Source organism: Channa argus, chromosome 16 (assembly GCF_033026475.1).
Source record: "Channa argus isolate prfri chromosome 16, Channa argus male v1.0, whole genome shotgun sequence".
NCBI lineage: Eukaryota > Metazoa > Chordata > Actinopteri > Anabantiformes > Channidae > Channa > Channa argus.
The window spans coordinates 17,385,413-17,401,080 of record NC_090212.1 but is presented as its reverse complement, the minus strand read 5'-3'; the positions used below and the strand labels follow the sequence as shown (position 1 = coordinate 17,401,080).

At 40.5% G+C, this 15,668-nt stretch overlaps 3 protein-coding genes across 8 annotated transcripts in view; 1 reads left to right on the top strand and 2 right to left on the bottom strand.

The window, feature by feature from the left end:
* Positions 1–154: 154 nt before the first annotated feature.
* Positions 155–5,707, bottom strand: zbtb24 (zinc finger and BTB domain containing 24). Of its 2 annotated transcripts, none has more exons than XM_067480299.1 (7): positions 5,580–5,707; positions 3,532–4,377; positions 2,966–3,133; positions 2,642–2,725; positions 2,460–2,543; positions 2,288–2,369; positions 155–1,459 (listed from the first exon to the last, which is right to left on the bottom strand). In XM_067480299.1, the coding sequence occupies exons 2-7, from the start codon at positions 4,358–4,360 to the stop codon at positions 619–621; spliced, it is 2,088 nt and encodes a 695-aa protein (XP_067336400.1). In that variant the 5' UTR covers positions 4,361–4,377; positions 5,580–5,707; the 3' UTR covers positions 155–618. The 2 variants fall into 2 exon arrangements, with proteins under 2 accessions (XP_067336400.1, XP_067336399.1); XM_067480298.1 differs by lacking the exon at positions 5,580–5,707 and adding an exon at positions 5,145–5,272.
* Positions 5,708–5,786: 79 nt separating this feature from the next.
* ddo (D-aspartate oxidase) lies at positions 5,787–7,854 on the top strand. 2 transcript variants are annotated; one of them, XM_067480317.1, is made up of 4 exons: positions 5,787–6,557; positions 6,676–6,784; positions 6,925–7,101; positions 7,296–7,854. In XM_067480317.1, the coding sequence occupies exons 1-4, from the start codon at positions 6,386–6,388 to the stop codon at positions 7,852–7,854; spliced, it is 1,017 nt and encodes a 338-aa protein (XP_067336418.1). In that variant the 5' UTR covers positions 5,787–6,385. The 2 variants fall into 2 exon arrangements, with proteins under 2 accessions (XP_067336418.1, XP_067336419.1); XM_067480318.1 differs by lacking the exon at positions 6,676–6,784 and having other exon boundaries at positions 6,422–6,557.
* A 442-nt stretch (positions 7,855–8,296) lies between these two features.
* sash1b (SAM and SH3 domain containing 1b) overlaps positions 8,297–15,668 on the bottom strand; it is a 39,720-nt gene continuing 32,348 nt past the window's right edge. For all 4 annotated transcript variants that reach the window (XM_067480292.1, XM_067480294.1, XM_067480293.1 and 1 more), the window contains 10 exons: positions 15,320–15,452; positions 14,361–14,755; positions 13,458–13,532; positions 13,212–13,355; positions 12,960–13,092; positions 12,131–12,300; positions 11,839–12,045; positions 11,141–11,291; positions 10,698–10,826; positions 8,297–9,435 (listed from right to left, as the gene is read on the bottom strand). In XM_067480292.1, the coding sequence (XP_067336393.1) occupies positions 8,567–9,435; positions 10,698–10,826; positions 11,141–11,291; positions 11,839–12,045; positions 12,131–12,300; positions 12,960–13,092; positions 13,212–13,355; positions 13,458–13,532; positions 14,361–14,755; positions 15,320–15,452 (2,406 nt within the window). In that variant the 3' untranslated portion in view covers positions 8,297–8,566. The remainder of the gene's footprint in view (positions 9,436–10,697; positions 10,827–11,140; positions 11,292–11,838; positions 12,046–12,130; positions 12,301–12,959; positions 13,093–13,211; positions 13,356–13,457; positions 13,533–14,360; positions 14,756–15,319; positions 15,453–15,668) is intronic.

Here is a 15,668-nt window from a genome sequence, read left to right as displayed (position 1 = left end):
TCAGTTTTTAAAGTCCATTGGAGAATACTGTAATACTACTGTCCCACTGTCAGAATGCTCTTGTGTTCAGGTCAAAGCCTGCAACTTCATCCAACTGAAAATTAATTGTTGTGTAATGTCTTAAACGTTTTCAGTCTGTTCCCCCCATTTGTATTTATTCTATTTGACTGCTGATTTCTGAAAGTCTATTAAAGCTCTTTGAGAAATCCAATCAGTGGTTTGTTTAAATCCATGTGCAGTGTTGTGTAAAGATCAACTAAGTGATGCATAAAACTTAAAGGAAAAAATGTATTACAGTAAACTGTGTTGCCTCTCAAACAGTGGTATTGGTGTATCACAATTATTAGCTTATTGTGAAAGCTGAATTGTTTCACTACAAAATAGAAAATGTTCTCACTAAACAACAACTATTGTACAATATTGATTTGAAAAACATTCAGGCTCTAGTGAATATTCTTTTCTGAAAGGCTCTGTTTTCATTTACATGCACATTGGTGACTCTCCAATTTCAGATGCCTGAGTCTATGTTTGAATTTGCAGTAGGATTGTTCTCACTTCTCTGTGCTTTGTGTGCTGTAGCAGCGTTCTCACTTTTGATTTAGCAGCGTTGTCCCACACTCAGCTCTCCTGCGGCAGCCCTGTGGTGTACAGGTAGGAAACGGTCCCTGCCTGAATCTGAAACGTCTGTCCCTGGATGTGGTGGCTGGAGATCTGCTCACTGGTCTGGCTGATGGAGATGGGCTGGCTGCTCTGGCTGCTGATGTGAATGGCCTGGCTGTGTTGCTCCCTGCCCACCTGACCGCGTGAAGTCTCCTGAGCGGCAGCCAGCTGCTGGATCGGCTGATGCGTCATCTGACGCGGCTGTGGGGGACCGTGGTGGACCTGTAGGTGCTCCATCGCCTCTTTACTCAGAGTAATGAGATGCATCTGCTCAGGCTGGTGCGCTATCTGTCCCTCCAGCATACTGATGGTCTGGTCCACCACACCACCCTGAGTGACCAGAGCCACATTCTGCACATGACCCGCAGGCTGTGTGAGGAGGGTGAGTCTGGAGTGGGCTGAGTGTACTGCGCCCCCCTCTGTGGTGATGATGCTGATCTCCTGGTCTTGACCCGGCACAAAATTAATGTTATTCACGTCAGCTGTCACCACCAGCTGGATCTCCTGCTCGGAGCTGGGGGGCAGCGGGTATGGTTGCAGCTGCAGGATGTTTCTCACCTCCTCTGGTGGTGCTGGGCCGTCCCTTACCGCTGCTTCGGGTGCGGCCCCTGTTGAGACAGCTCTCTCCTTGTCGTGAGATTTGGTGTGTGTTTTCAGATTGTCCAAGCGTGTGAATGAGAGGCTGCAGAAGGTGCATGTGAAGGGTTTCTTCCCCGAGTGTGAGGCAACGTGTCGTCGTCTTGCACTAGGGTCTGAAAAAGATTTATTGCAGACGTTGCATTCGTACGGCTTCTCGCCCCTGCAAAGAGAAACATTTTATAACTTTATATAAACAAGCTTTAAAATAAACTTCTAACATCAGAAATACTCAATAGAATACTGCAACATCTGAAGGTGGTGTATTCAGGGGAGTGTTACAGGACACTGCTGGAAACAGAAAAAATAAATCATTTTCGTTTCATGTTTTCATTTTGACAAGACACTTGCTGCTAAATATTTCTGAGACAGACTTTGTTACATTGCACCTAAACATATTACTAAATAATCCTGGCTCAGGAGAAACCCCAATATGTTTGGCTGGTAGAAAGCAATCATAGCCCAACTCTCCTACACAGGACAACTAGCCTGCAAAGGTCAATAACCTAAAACTGCACAAAGAGAAAGACCTTAGCAATACAATGACATTTATAAGTACATGGGTTAAATTTTACCCATGTTTTCTGAAAATGAAAAACTGCGTGCTGATTTCTTTTTGGCCACTCGGGGGCAGCAGAATCCAGCTGGAGACGCAACACTCAACGTACCAGTACCTTTTAACGTGATGCTGTGAAGCGGAAAGCTGAAAGTTGCTCATTTACACATCCAGCAGACATGAGACAAGATTAACACTCACCTGGGGTCGTGTTTGTTTTTGGTCAGCTGACGAACCTAAGTCCAAAAATCACTCTACATTTTGACATGAATTGCCTCACTACAAGGTTCACCAACTATTTCCTCATTTGAAGGCCAGTGACACCTTCCATATACATGGATTTCAAATGTGACTGATTAAGGACACAAAAACATTCAAACTGATATAGTCAGTTATGAGAAATTAAAACCCATCACTCAACATTATTTTCCTCACCTGTGAATCCGGATGTGAATCTGCAGCGTGCTCTTCGCTGTAAAACACTTTCCACAAATCTCACATGTGAAAGGCTTCTCCCCTGTGAAACAGTAAAAATGCTTTATTACTGTAATATTTGTCTTAGCTGTTTAAAAATGATTTACAGATCTGTTGAAGCCTTAGATTTCACCTGTGTGAGTTCTCAGATGTTTTTTCAGCTGAGCTGTATCCATAAACTTGTGATGGCACTGGGCGCATTCTGGTAATGATTTACCTTTCACCCAAAAAAAAAAAAATAAATTCACATTGTTTAGTTTATAAAAAACTTACATGAGAATTAACCTGCAGCTGTTGAAGCGATTTGATTCTCACCTGTATGAACCCTGTAATGGCTTTTAAGTTGCCTCTTCTGAGTGAAAGTCTTTCCACATTTGTCACAGTCAAACGATTTATCTTCTGGGGATACGCAACAAAATTAACATGAGTGAGAAAGGACAAGATACTGATAGACCAGAGTTTGATTTATGGGATAACAATATAAAATTTTAATAATTTCTGAAAATGTTCAAAAGATGATGCCATACAACAGGACTATACTACATCACACAGTTTCCATTTAGCTTATTAAAATATGACATTCAAAGCAAATGATACACACAAACACACAGAGTACTAGCTTTATCAGATCTACAGTACCTTCATGGAGGTTCATGTGCTCTTGCAGGGAGTGTTTTGTGCAGAGAGCTTTGGAGCAAACAGTGCAAACGAATGGCTTCTCCCCGGTGTGAATGCGCTGGTGAACCAAAAGAGTGTGCTTCTGGGTAAAACCCTTCCCACAAATCAGGCACCGGAAAGGTTTCTCTCCTGGGGGGGAAAAAATAAAATTAAAGAAAATTCAGTGTGGTATTGACGTATTATTGGGTGGTGGAATAGAGCAAGATATGGTTGATCAGTGGCCTCACACTTTCCTGTTCCTAACACAATCAAACATCTGTGATTCTGTTAAATTACCTTTTATTTCCAGTAATTAATAATCTATCGTATGACAAAATTTGCAACTAAAGCTCCTCATCTGCTCATCTTGTAACATACATGTATAAGACATATTTGCTTCAAAGAATGGTTAGATTTTTAAGAACATATCAAAATAATTGCTAAATCTCTGAAAAGATCAAATCTGTAAAGAACAAACCAAAAACCAAACAGAATTATACTTTAGGGGATTCTGACCGTTACAGATCCTAACCCAGGCGCCTGGTTACCTGTATGAGTTCTTTGGTGAATTCTTAAAAAGAGGTGGCTTTTAAACACTTTGCTGCAGTCCTCACACTTGGCCTCGGTGTTGGGGTACTTCCTCTTCCTGCCTCTTTTCCCAGGCTCTTTGCTTCCTGCCGTGTCACTTCCCACTTTGTAACTTTTGTATTTCATAGGAGGCCTGACTTGGCGAGTGCTTCTGTGGGCTCCAGGAGTGTAATCTGCATCGTCTTTTCTTTGTGACTCAGAATCTACATCTTCGCAGACCCCGTCTCCAGCCTGTGCCTCCTCTGAGCTCTCACACGGTGCCCTTCTCTCCTCCACCTGTGGGTCTGTTACAGGCAGACCCAAAGTTTTTTTAGGTCGACCTCTTTTGCGTTTTAACATATGTGGCACCTGAACATCGTTTTCCTTTGCCTCATCCCCTTTAACCCCAGCAGCGGAGCATCTGAAATCCCTGAGCTCTTTGATAAGGTCACTGACCTCCATGAGAAGAGCTGTGGCCAGAAGCTGCTCTGTGGCGCTCTCCTCCACAGACACTTGGGCGCTGTAAATGAATTCCAGCACTGCAGAGACCATCTTCGCTGTCATGCCATCCAGTTTGTAGGTAGACTCACTACTGTGACCTTCTGATGTGAACATCAGTGAGAAGTACTCACTGTTTAATGCCAGCAGGGCTTTGTGCGCCTTGAAGTGCACGTCTTCCACAACTAAAGTAACATCACACAGTAGGTCCTTTTTCCTGAGCGTGTCAAATTTGCTTAAGATGCTTTGCTTATATGTATCAGAGTAAAAAAACATGAGTGGTGTAGTTCTGGTTGTTGCTTTTTGAGTCATCTTCCCGTCAACAGTTCCTGTTAGCAAAGAAAGGACACTGTCAAAATTGGACACACAGGCAAAGACTGAGTAAATACAGATATACAGGCTGTTATAGTCTTCATCTTTTATAATTTTTTTACTTGTTTTTTTAAATTAACTTTGCTTGTTACTGCTATATGATGCACCGTTATGCAAGCAATCATTATTTTTCTCATCAATTAATCAATTATTTAGTCTATAAAATGTTAAAAAGTTTTTTGACTTGCCTTTCTTAGCCTACCCACCAAGTCTGAGATGTATTTATGTCCGACTAAGGTCAATTCAGTTTAACTCTTAAACATTTATAAGCCTCAAATAACATTATACTGGAAATTACAATTAATTGGTTGATAAAAATAGCTGACAATTAATAGTTATTCAATTGACTAACTTATAGCTACACTAACACTGCTCTGCATTTTTGACCGAACACACCTGGTCCAGGTAATCAGCACTGGATAATGCTGGGCTAGTTGGAAAAACAACAAAAACGTGGGGTTTCTTGAGAACCACTGATTTAACACACCAACACAAAGTTTGCCTAATTTTGTTTCTGAACTACGGATAGTTCAACCATGTGCATGTCGGAGCTATAGTGCTAGCAAACAAGCTAGCAAACGGTGCACGGACGTTAGCCCAAAAACGGACAGCGAGAATAAATAGCAGAGTGAGGGTTTCAATTAATGAGCTGGTTGTTGTTTCCTGAATTCAATATTCACTTCAATAAGCACTGAAAGCTAACAGTGATCTTTAAGGACCTTACCTTCGTTTTCATCGTCAAGGGGAATACGCGAACGTGAAAGGTTTATCGCGAGAGGTGGTTCTAACGAGATCCCCGATCGGTTCGAAATTGAGCTGTACATGCTGTGGCTCGCCTAAAGCGCCCAGTCTGTAAATACACTGAATACCGTCACATGATTTGTAGATCAGCTGTTATATATATATATATATAATGGCTGGAACTGGCTTCTAACCATATCCATTTCTTTAGATCTCGGTTTTAAATATTAAAAAGCTGGTTAGAGTAGATGATCTTAGCAAACGGCTCCGTTTAACTAATAAACCTTTTCTTATTTAAATAATTTATTGTCATCGCTGAAGTCAATTTCTGTAAGACCTGCGCGTCCTATAAAAACAGAATTAACAAACAAACAAACACTTGCCGACAGTCGGCAGTATAGTGGAACTAATAACTTACTGCCTGTTATTACGTGTAGGTGAAGGCGTTTTACTTCAGTTGTCTCTTGCTGTAGTATGAGACATAGCGAAAAACGATTGCAATATTTACATCTCCCGGTGACAAGGCTGCTGCCCCCCAGAACAAAAGGTTGGTCAGTCTTCGCGATCCGAGTAACAATGCAGTGAGAAACTTCATGGTTTAGTGGTAGTTCTTAGATCTGCCTCAGTGACACACCTTTTAATACCTTAGGATAAAACTCATCTGAGCTGTAAACAAGCCAGGTGTTCTTGGTTTTCAGGGGCCTTGGGTGTATAATATAATAATGCTGTATAATACTTAGTTAATTCTCTGAACGTAGTTTGATATCTTAAGCAGATATATTTAATACATTTCAAGTGAAATGCAGTTTTCTGGAAACCCTATACTTATACATTAATAGTTTTATCAAATAACAGTGAAATAACTGGTGAAACAAAATAATTAAAACAAGTCTTTTCAGTCACTTCTAATAGACAGTCATAACGAAATCTTACACCCATATATTAAGTTCCTAAAACAGGAAATAGCATTAATAGTAAACACTGCACTAACAGGCAGTACACCAGACTTCTTTTTTAGGGTGTGTCTGACCTAGTTTCCATAGTCTGTAGTGCATTAATCCAAAGACTGGCCTTCGGTCTGAAATAGGCCACTGATTGTACAGTTTGGGCTGCCAGTGGTGGATTCACTTTTTAAGAGCCAAGTGTAAACAAAGACCTGAGCAGTATTTGGCACAGTTCTCTACCTTCTGCCTACCTGTAGTTTGAGACACACATTTGTACAGAATGAAAAGTGTCAAGGTTGTAGTGGTAGGAGCTGGTGTGGTCGGCTTCTCCACTGCTGTCTGCATCGCGGAGGCTTTTCCTTGCTGCTTCGTCACTCTGCTGGCTGAGAAGTTCAGCCCAGACACCACCAGTGATGGAGCTGCTGGGATCCTATTTGCTGCAGAGTTTCCAGGTATGCAACAGCTCTCAAAAATGGATTACAGTGCAGTGTATTTACCACAACCACACATATTGTACAGGCATTACATTGGCATTTCATGTTAAAAATAACTCATTTTATGGTCTCTCAGATATTCCTTTAGTAAGACAAAGGCGCTGGTTCAAAGACAGCTTTGATCACCTGTTGGCCATTGCTCAGTCACAATACTCACCTGAAGCTGGAGTAATGCTAAGCTCTGGGTAAACTTGTTACTGTGATTATACTACTATATTATATGTCCATCACCAATAAAAAGGCAAATACTCAGCTACTGTAGATCACTATTAAATGATTAAATCATACAGTATTTCTATGTAGTTGATTTTTTTTCCCCCTCCAGCTGGCAAATTTTCAAGAAGATTCCAGATGATTGGAAGCCGTTTTGGTCAGAGTTTGTGATCGGCTTTCGACTCATGACTGACCGTGAACTGAAACGATTCCCAGACCACAAGTTTGGCCAGGCCTTTACTACCATAAAATGTGAATGTTTAAGTTACCTGCCATGGCTCCAGAAGAGGTTTGTTCTCAATTTATTCATCAATAAACAGTGTGTCACTGTCACATCAATCAGTCAATATTTATTTGCAGGTTGTCATTAAGGTTATCCCTGTTTTGAATTAAAGGGAGGGATCCAAATCCATCCATAGCCTGCAAGTGTGCCAAAGAAAGTGATATGATGTTATTAACACTAGTCATGAATATTTTCTCAAGGTTTAGAAAAGCTGGAGGCCAAGTGCAACAAAGGAAAGTCAACAGTCTTCAGGAATTAAGTGACAGCTACGATATAATCGTCAACTGTTCTGGTTTGGGATCCAAAGGTCTAGTGGGTGACACCGAAGTATACCCGGTCAGGGGTCAGGTCCTCAAGGTGGAGGCACCCTGGTTGCAGCACTTTATCAGAGATGGTGATGGGAAGACTTACATCTACCCGGGCATGCACAGTGTCACCGTAGGTGGCACCAGGCAGGAGGGGGATTGGCGGCTACAGGGGGATGAAGAAGACACGAAAGGCATCCTGGCACGGTGCAGCAGGCTGGAGCCGTCACTCAGCAAAGCCAAAGTTCTCAGCGAGTGGGTAGGCCTGAGGCCATGCAGGAGAAACCCAAGGGTGGAATGGGAGCTGGTGCAGCTGCAGGGCCGCAGGGTTCCTGTCATCCACAACTATGGCCACGGAGGCTGGGGAGTTACCCTGGCCTGGGGTACAGCCCTGGACACAGTGGGGCTAGTCAGACAGTGCCTTCAGGAAATGCCATTACAGGCTAAACTGTAAACAATGTCTGCTACTAGTTGAAATTTTACTCACCGCCAGTGGCTCTTGGTTTGAAAATTAACATAAATGAAACAAAATGATTTCATTACACTAGAAGTTTTGTAGTAGCACTTTATCACTGGTAAGCAATTTCTAAGTATTTTGGAATTATTCACATATTCATGTCATAACTACTGGTAGTAATTTCCACTATTGACACTACTGCAATAACTGTTACCTTCGAGTACAAATCTTTGTCAACAATCAGTTTATTTGATGACAGTGGAAGGATGAATGACAGTCTGTGCATTTTTACAATGTACTGCGTAAAAAAAACATTTAATGAAATATGAAAAAAACTGTACATATATTTGTATGGATAAAAACTATTTGAAATAAGCTATGTTTAAATCTACAATCAATGATTGGTGTGCAGAATACATTAGTTGCTGTCAGCCCAACTGTAGTCGGCTCAACAAGTGTAAAATAAAGCTTAATTTAGAAACGGTGTTGTTAATGCTGCCTTCTAAATAATAATTATAGGTCACAATATAAATATGATTTAACACTGTAGCTTTATTTGTCTGTGTTTTAACCTAAGATTAACTTAATTTGGGACACACTACAGTGTGGGACAAAAAAAACAAACAAACAAAAAAAACTGTATTTAAAATTATCTGGGGAAAAAATAAAAAACAGCAGCAATTAACATAAAAAGTGACACCTCACTGCCTCATTGTACATTTGAAGCAATTACATGAACCTTTCCAGAGGGTGACTCCTTTTTGAGATTAATAGCCTGCAATTGAAGTGTCTCTTCCAACAGGGAATCTAGCTTTAATGGTTTTATTGACGTCTTCTTACATCTTTTCATTTGTAGCCGGCGTGCTTCAGCACAGGCTGAAACTGGGCCACCCCTCTTATTCTCTGAAAAGATACGGCCAGAGCCGGTGTACATGCAGGAAGTTTCTGTCAATAAAGGCTTGTGGTGCGAGTTTGGCAAAGAAGCTGCATTTACTGGATGACTGGAACATACAGCTGACACTGTGGGTGGCAGACTGAAGTGTGTGCTCGTTTTTGTTTCTGCTCGTTTAGGGGCACATACATTGTCCGTGTCTTTGTTTGAAGTGCTACACACATCATCATGTGATGCGGTTGAAGACTGGGATGATGGAAACATGACCTCACAGTGCTTTTGAGGATGTATTGTGTGCTGTGAGCTTCCCTCAATCTGGATGCTGGTATTCAGATTCCAGTCTTTGGGGTTGATCAGTTTTCTCTCCTGCTCTTTGTGGAGGACAGTCAGGGACAGGTGGCGCCTCAGTGGCACAGGTGCTGGGTTTCCTTTAAGTTCAGTGCAACTCCGGCTCCTACGAATGGCTCCACTGGTTAGATGACTGATTGCTGGGCTTGGAAGATTAAAGCTGCTAGGTCTCAGGGATGTTAAGATAGCGGGTTGGCATTGTGGTTTACTTTGCAAAGTCTTACTGGGACTGATGGAAGTCTGGGTGAGGGGGAGGGCAGTGTACTCTGGGGAATGGAGGTGGCTTGACTCGAAACCAGAGGATGACCTGCTCATAGATGAAGTCAATTTATCCCTTCCTGTAATAAACAAGTGCAGTGTGTGCAGATCATGCAAATGCTAGTCACTGTGATGTACATTAAACTTGAACAAAAGCAGTACAATCAGGAATGGAAAAGAGTCGCTAGATGCCAAAGAAAAGAGCAGGTTTAAAACAAATCCGAAATGTGCACTACAAATGAAAGATGAATGAAAGAAAAGAAGCAAGAGGTCAAGTCTGGTAAAGCATGGAGTGATTTATTCCTCACGCTCAACCATGACAGAAGCACACTTTAGATAATACTGACACTTCAGGCTCTAAACCTGCAACACTTCATTCAGAAGTGTTAGTAGAGTTTGACTTTTCACTGTGGTAAACCATTTTAAAGCTAAGTCTAATTTAGTGCATTTACCCTTTACAATTATAAAAATGCAATATTTTAACATATATAGTTGCAATATTTAGTAAATATTTTAATTGTTCTGCATTATGCAGTTTCCAGGCACATCATAATGAAACATTATATTTTACTGGACTAAAAAAATATACACAAACAGCAATTTTATTTTATTTTTTTTTTAGAGAAATACACTGTACAAGTGTGGCTGACTTCTTTCTCTAACCACATGAGCTTTTGACATTCACAAAAACCCCTAATTTAAAGTAAACACAACTCGTTTAGTTTGACAATTCTTATACTCAAGCCAAACCAAATACTCACCATAGGATGATATAACTAAAAATAAAGCAAGTGTTCACAGTGAACATTTCCTTTAACAATTTAAATATTCAGTTTGTTTAAATACATATCACACAATGGTTGAGCTGTCACCATTTTCAGCAAGTGCACAACTACAAATGTATTTATGTGAAGACCTACAAGTTACTCCACATATAGACTGTTCAAGAGTGTCAAAAATATCCGCTGCAGTGACATGATGCAAATGAACCTTCTATTTCCATTTCATCAGAGAACCTTATGTTAGCTTGTCTACAGTTTGAGTATAATTTTAACATGTTTGTAAAGTATTGTCAAAAGCACTGAACAGACAAAAAGTGACAAAATAGTTCAATGGTGCAGAAACGGAAGAAAGTGTGACTCGGAGAGAAAAAACAAGAGCATCAGAAGTAAATGGGACAATAGCAGAGTCTTTCCAGAAGAGCATGAAAACTGGATTTGGTGGCTTGGAATGCTTGAGCATCGATATGACTGAAGACTGCACAAGTCTTTATAGTGAAAAATGAGGTGAAAGAGCGTAGTAGAAGAAGAGAGGGTTTACATGTGACTCAGGCTGTCATTACCATTCTCCAGGTTCTCACTGCTCTCGTAGCACCCAGAGTCTCGAGGAGAGTCTCCCATGAGGCCATGCTCGTCCAGGAGCAGTTTCTCCTGCGAACCAGACTGGCTGCCTTTATCTGGATCACTGCTTCCTGCAATTCACACCCCCACCAACAGGGGACAGACACATCTTAGTGTCTGAAAGTAGCCCTACTATGCAGTATGTGTTTGTTGGTTCCTGGAATGCAACCTAAGGAGATTTGTCTGCTGTCCATCCTTTATATTGAGTATTATTTATTTTGTCAAGTAGAGAGGCAATTAAAAACATTTTCCTGACGTGTTATATTTGTAGAATATTTCAAGAACTATAATTTCATATTGTAATGAATAAAGATAATAACATTTGGCAGGTATGTACCTGTGCTTTTGTTAAGGTGAAGTGTAATGTTTTGATAACCAAACCCACCATCATACTCCTGAAGCAGCTCCACAGCAGTGAGCAGCACAGCTCTGTGCTGGGGGTCTCTGATGTTCAGCTCATTCAGGTCCTCCTCCTCCAGCAACTTAAATGTGTCCAGATCCTCATAGCCATTAAAAAGGAAGGTGGGAAGATGCTCCTGAGGAGAAGCACAAATGCCCCAATTTGGATAAGTTCAGAACCGCTCAAAGGTAGTTTGAGCTAGTACAGCAGATGAGAATTATTTGACATTTTAAAAATCTAATATTTATGCAACAATGGTAGACACTTTTTTTTGCATTCTTCCAGAGAACAGGATGAGGCAATAGCTGACAGAAAATGATCTTAGCCTAAAGAAATGTTTCCACCTGGAATAGAACTATATTTAACTACTGTACTCAAGCTCCCATCAACTCATTTTGATGTCTTTCATGCTCCTGGAGCCTAAGGTTTCTATCATGATGTGCCTCCTGTAATCTCTGGCCAGGCACCACACCTCACTGAAATCAAGCTTGTGCCTCAGAAAATCTCCCGCTGTGTGTTACATGTGCGAAATGACAACTCCAGGACCCAATTCCATGTCTGTGGACATTGTGTCTGGACGTTGTCCTTGTTTAGGTTCATTTGTAAAAGAGGCTTTTGTTTGAAACGTGTAAAAGTTAACGCATTTGGTGTGTTGATGAATTTTGAATTTAAGTGATCATTACTTTGAGGTTGATGCGATCGAGAAGGTCCTCCACAGAGGTGGGTTTGGGTTGCCGAGCCTTTCTCCTCCTCCGCGTCTGTTTAGGTTTGACCTCCTCTTCATTCAGGACATCTACATAAATGAACTTGAAGGTGCCAACTTTACCGTTGAGCATTCCCATCCACGTACCCATTGGTGGCTTACTGATGACATCGATGATGTCTCCACTCTGAAAAACAAGATCTGTGAAGCTTTGGTTTCTGGTTTTTTGGTTTTTCAAATCCCCATAGTTTTAAGTGTTAAAATTGTTGTACCTTCAGTTTGAGAGAATCAGTGTCGTAGGGACTGGGCGTGAAGTTGGTATGAACCAGAGCACGTCCACAGAAGGGTCCACGGTAAGGCAGCTCATCCTCTTCGCCGTCCTCAGACTTAACACTCTCTCTGTTGCTGTTAGAAGAGTCAGTGGTGCCCACTGTCTGACCACCTACACAAACCACAGAGGAAGAATGAGTCATTTAGTATGTGATGCATTTATTTTTAGATTAGATTAGATTAGATTAGATTAGATTCAATTAGATTAGATTCAACTTTATTGTCATTACACATGTACAAGTACAAAGCATTGAAATGAAGTTTAGGTCTAACCAAGAGCGCAATAGCAGCAAAAGCAGGATATCCAGTTATTTCATAAATAAATAAATTAGTATTGTAAGTGGATATGTACATAAGTAGAAATTTAAGGAAAATGGATATATACTGTGGTGAGCTATAAACAGAAGTAAGAATATAACAATAATAAATAAATAAGGCTATGGTGGGCAGTAGTGCAATGGATATAGTGGAAGTAAATTATGAACAGAGGCTTTAAAGTGATAGTAGTGCAGTGTAAGTGTTTTTTTTGGTGCAATAGTGACTGTAAATGAACAGTTTGCAGTTTTAAAGGTTTATTTTAATCTGATGGAATTGCCAGATGTCACAGGTTTTCTACACAGGTAAATACAGTCAAATTATTTTCAGGCTTTGTCAAAGGTGATTTAATCTCGTTTAAAACTTGACTGATCCCACACATCTAGTGATCTAAGGCCAAGTGAAAACAAATACACACATTGCACTTTCTTACTGATCAGTTTAACTCAGACTTACTCATGGAACTTTGTCCACTGAGGGAACTCCTCAGGCTTTCCACAGACCCTCCTGGCTTCAGTTTAAGTTTCTCCAAAGAGTCAGAGTCTGTCTGAGGTGAGTGAGGGCAGCTAGGTATGTGGTCTGTGCTTGACTAAAACATAATAAAAAAAAAAAAATCATTGTTACATTATCTTCATAACACCTAATTGTACAAAGTAAAGTGACAGAGACTGCTGCTTCTATACCTTAATGTCTACAAACTGTACATACGTGTTCAGATGGAGAGCAGTGGTATCTTTTGGATATGTGTTTTTTCATCGTTTCTCTCACAGACTTTACTTTTTTGCCCAGGGAAATGAGTGATGTCGGTGGAGACTTAACAGCATCTTTTACTCCACCACTTTCATCTTTTTTCTATTTAACATAGAAAAAAGGAATAACAATGAGAGTGTAACACACAAGTTCAACAGTTTCTTTACAATTCTGTCCATGGAAAGGGATAATAACAGTACATACTGTGCTTTCACCGTCAGTGTTGCCTGCATGCACAGAGCGGTTGGTCAGGTCAAATCCTCCAAAACTACAAGCTCTCTGTAGAGAGAGTACAATTAGCAAACATGTTGGTCAAACTGTGAGCTTCCTTTCTGACTACAGTGAGTATTTAGAGCACACATCTAGCCAGGGGACATACAAGTTCCATTACCACAGTCTAGAGATTTTCTTACAAAATCACCACCAACCGAATGGTCTGCACTTAATAAGTAGTCTGCACTTGTATAGAGTTCTTCTACTTTGTCAGTACCCAAAGTACTTTGCACTGCTTCACGTTCACTTATTCACACAATCATAGTCGCACACACTAAAACACTGATAGAGAACCTGCCATGCAGCTGGCCTGACACACCAGGATCAACTAACATTAGGTTTATATCTTACTCAGTGACACTTTCACTTATGACAATAGGAGTTGGAAATTAAAACAACCACCCTTCAAGTGCTTGACAAGTGCATTACCTCCTGAGCCACAGTCCCCAAATAAATATGGAGTACAAAACAATTTGTTTGTTGGGCTTGGTTTAGAATTTGTGTGACCTACCAGACGTTAAGAGAAACAATAAACAGATTCTGCACATGAAGGACCACATTCATACATTGGTAAAGTTTGAATGATAAAGTCTGTCTGAACCTGAATCTTCAGTGGCGACTGTAACATTTTCAGACATGCACAACTTCCTCTAGTATAGTGTTCATTCAGTTTTTTCCTCAACCCCAAGCTACACAATTTTTCAAGGTAAGAAAAGAAGAGAGTATCAAAGCAGTTACTATTTTAAAGGCATTTAAGGGGGTTGACATATGGTACTAACAATTACCATGACAAAGTCCTAAACACCGGAAGTGAACACGCTCTTCTGTACTCACCCCATGGTGGCTGAGAGGGTTAAGGACACGATGACGAAGTTGTTCATCTGTCACTGAGCGAGCGATTTTTGCTTCCTCAACATTGCAGCCCTCCGTTTCAGAAAAGGAAGACCCACTGCATTCACCTGCTTCTCTTAACTCCCTGGTTACATTTGTCTCCTGATGAATAGATCTCCCACTAGACATGCTAAATGCCTGGTGGATTTTCAGGCTACTGCAGGTGTCCAGGCTGCTGGAGGAGGGGGAGGTGCTCAAGCTGTCCCTGCTGTAGGTGAGCTGCTCCTCCACAGCTGATGCCAGAGACTCCACAGGACAAACTGCACGCTTCTTCAACACACCTGAGTATAAGGAGGTGCTGGCATCTCCACAAGAAGGGTCATCTATGTTTAGGTTTTCTAGGCAGGTGAAAATAAGGGAATGGAAGAGAGTTTTAAAATGTCAGATAAATAAATAATAAAATCACAAAATGTTATGTTGTCATACAAATACAACCATGTAGTGATGCAAGTCTCAATGTTGTAAAGTATTACATTAAAAAAATAAATAAAAACACATACTAACTCTGACTCTATAAAATAGTAAAAAAAAAAACAAAAAGGTAAATTGTTATTACAGAAGATATGTTTAGTAAAACAGGTATTACATCCAGAGCAATTTATGATATTTTTAGACTGTGTGTCACATTCATCATTGTGATGCAGCAGCTGCACTGTTTCTTCAATGCACAACATGCTCTTTCTGTAAACACCTGCTGCTTTTTCCATCTTGGTTGCATTTACAGCAACATACTCAAGGATTTTAAAATGGCAGCTTCTTCCATTTTTTTAATTTATACATTCTCATATAGTAGGGACTAAATCACTTAAAAAAAAAAAGGTTTTAGCATAGCCTAAACTGTGATGGCTGCCACAAAATCCACTTTAGATCTATGAAACAAAGTTGGATGGTGCTTTTAGTACCTTCTCCTTCAGGCCTTTTAGACTCGTCAATTCTTATCAGCTTCTTCTTTGCATTCCGGGTCGAGCTGACTAGTTTGTGGAGTCTCCTGAATGTCACAGGTTCCAGTTGTTCATTTTCTGAAAGTTCACAAGACTGGGAGACAGACCCAGTGATATTTTCATTTCTGTTGTTTTTCTCCATCTTAACAACAGAGCTTTATAGTTATGGTAAAATAATATAGCTACCATAAACTAACAGGTATGCAGTAGACTTTACTGTCAGAATTTACTAATATATTTAGTAAAGTGTTAATACAACACACGCCGGTCTTTGCCCTCTGATGTTCCCCCCTTCTTTAAAGAATGCGTT

Coding starts and splice junctions, on each gene's coding strand:
- zbtb24 (XM_067480298.1), bottom strand. CDS start 5,244: ATGTACAGCTCAATTTCGAACCGATCGGGGATCTCGTTAGAACCACCT. Junction 4,378..5,144: donor CCTTGACGATGAAAACGAAG/GTAAGGTCCTTA, acceptor CTTTGCTAACAG/GAACTGTTGACGGGAAGATG. Junction 1,460..2,287: donor ATTCACATCCGGATTCACAG/GTGAGGAAAATA, acceptor TTCTCTTTGCAG/GGGCGAGAAGCCGTACGAAT.
- ddo (XM_067480317.1), top strand. CDS start 6,386: ATGAAAAGTGTCAAGGTTGTAGTGGTAGGAGCTGGTGTGGTCGGCTTC. Junction 6,558..6,675: donor ATTTGCTGCAGAGTTTCCAG/GTATGCAACAGC, acceptor ATGGTCTCTCAG/ATATTCCTTTAGTAAGACAA. Junction 7,102..7,295: donor CTGCCATGGCTCCAGAAGAG/GTTTGTTCTCAA, acceptor TATTTTCTCAAG/GTTTAGAAAAGCTGGAGGCC.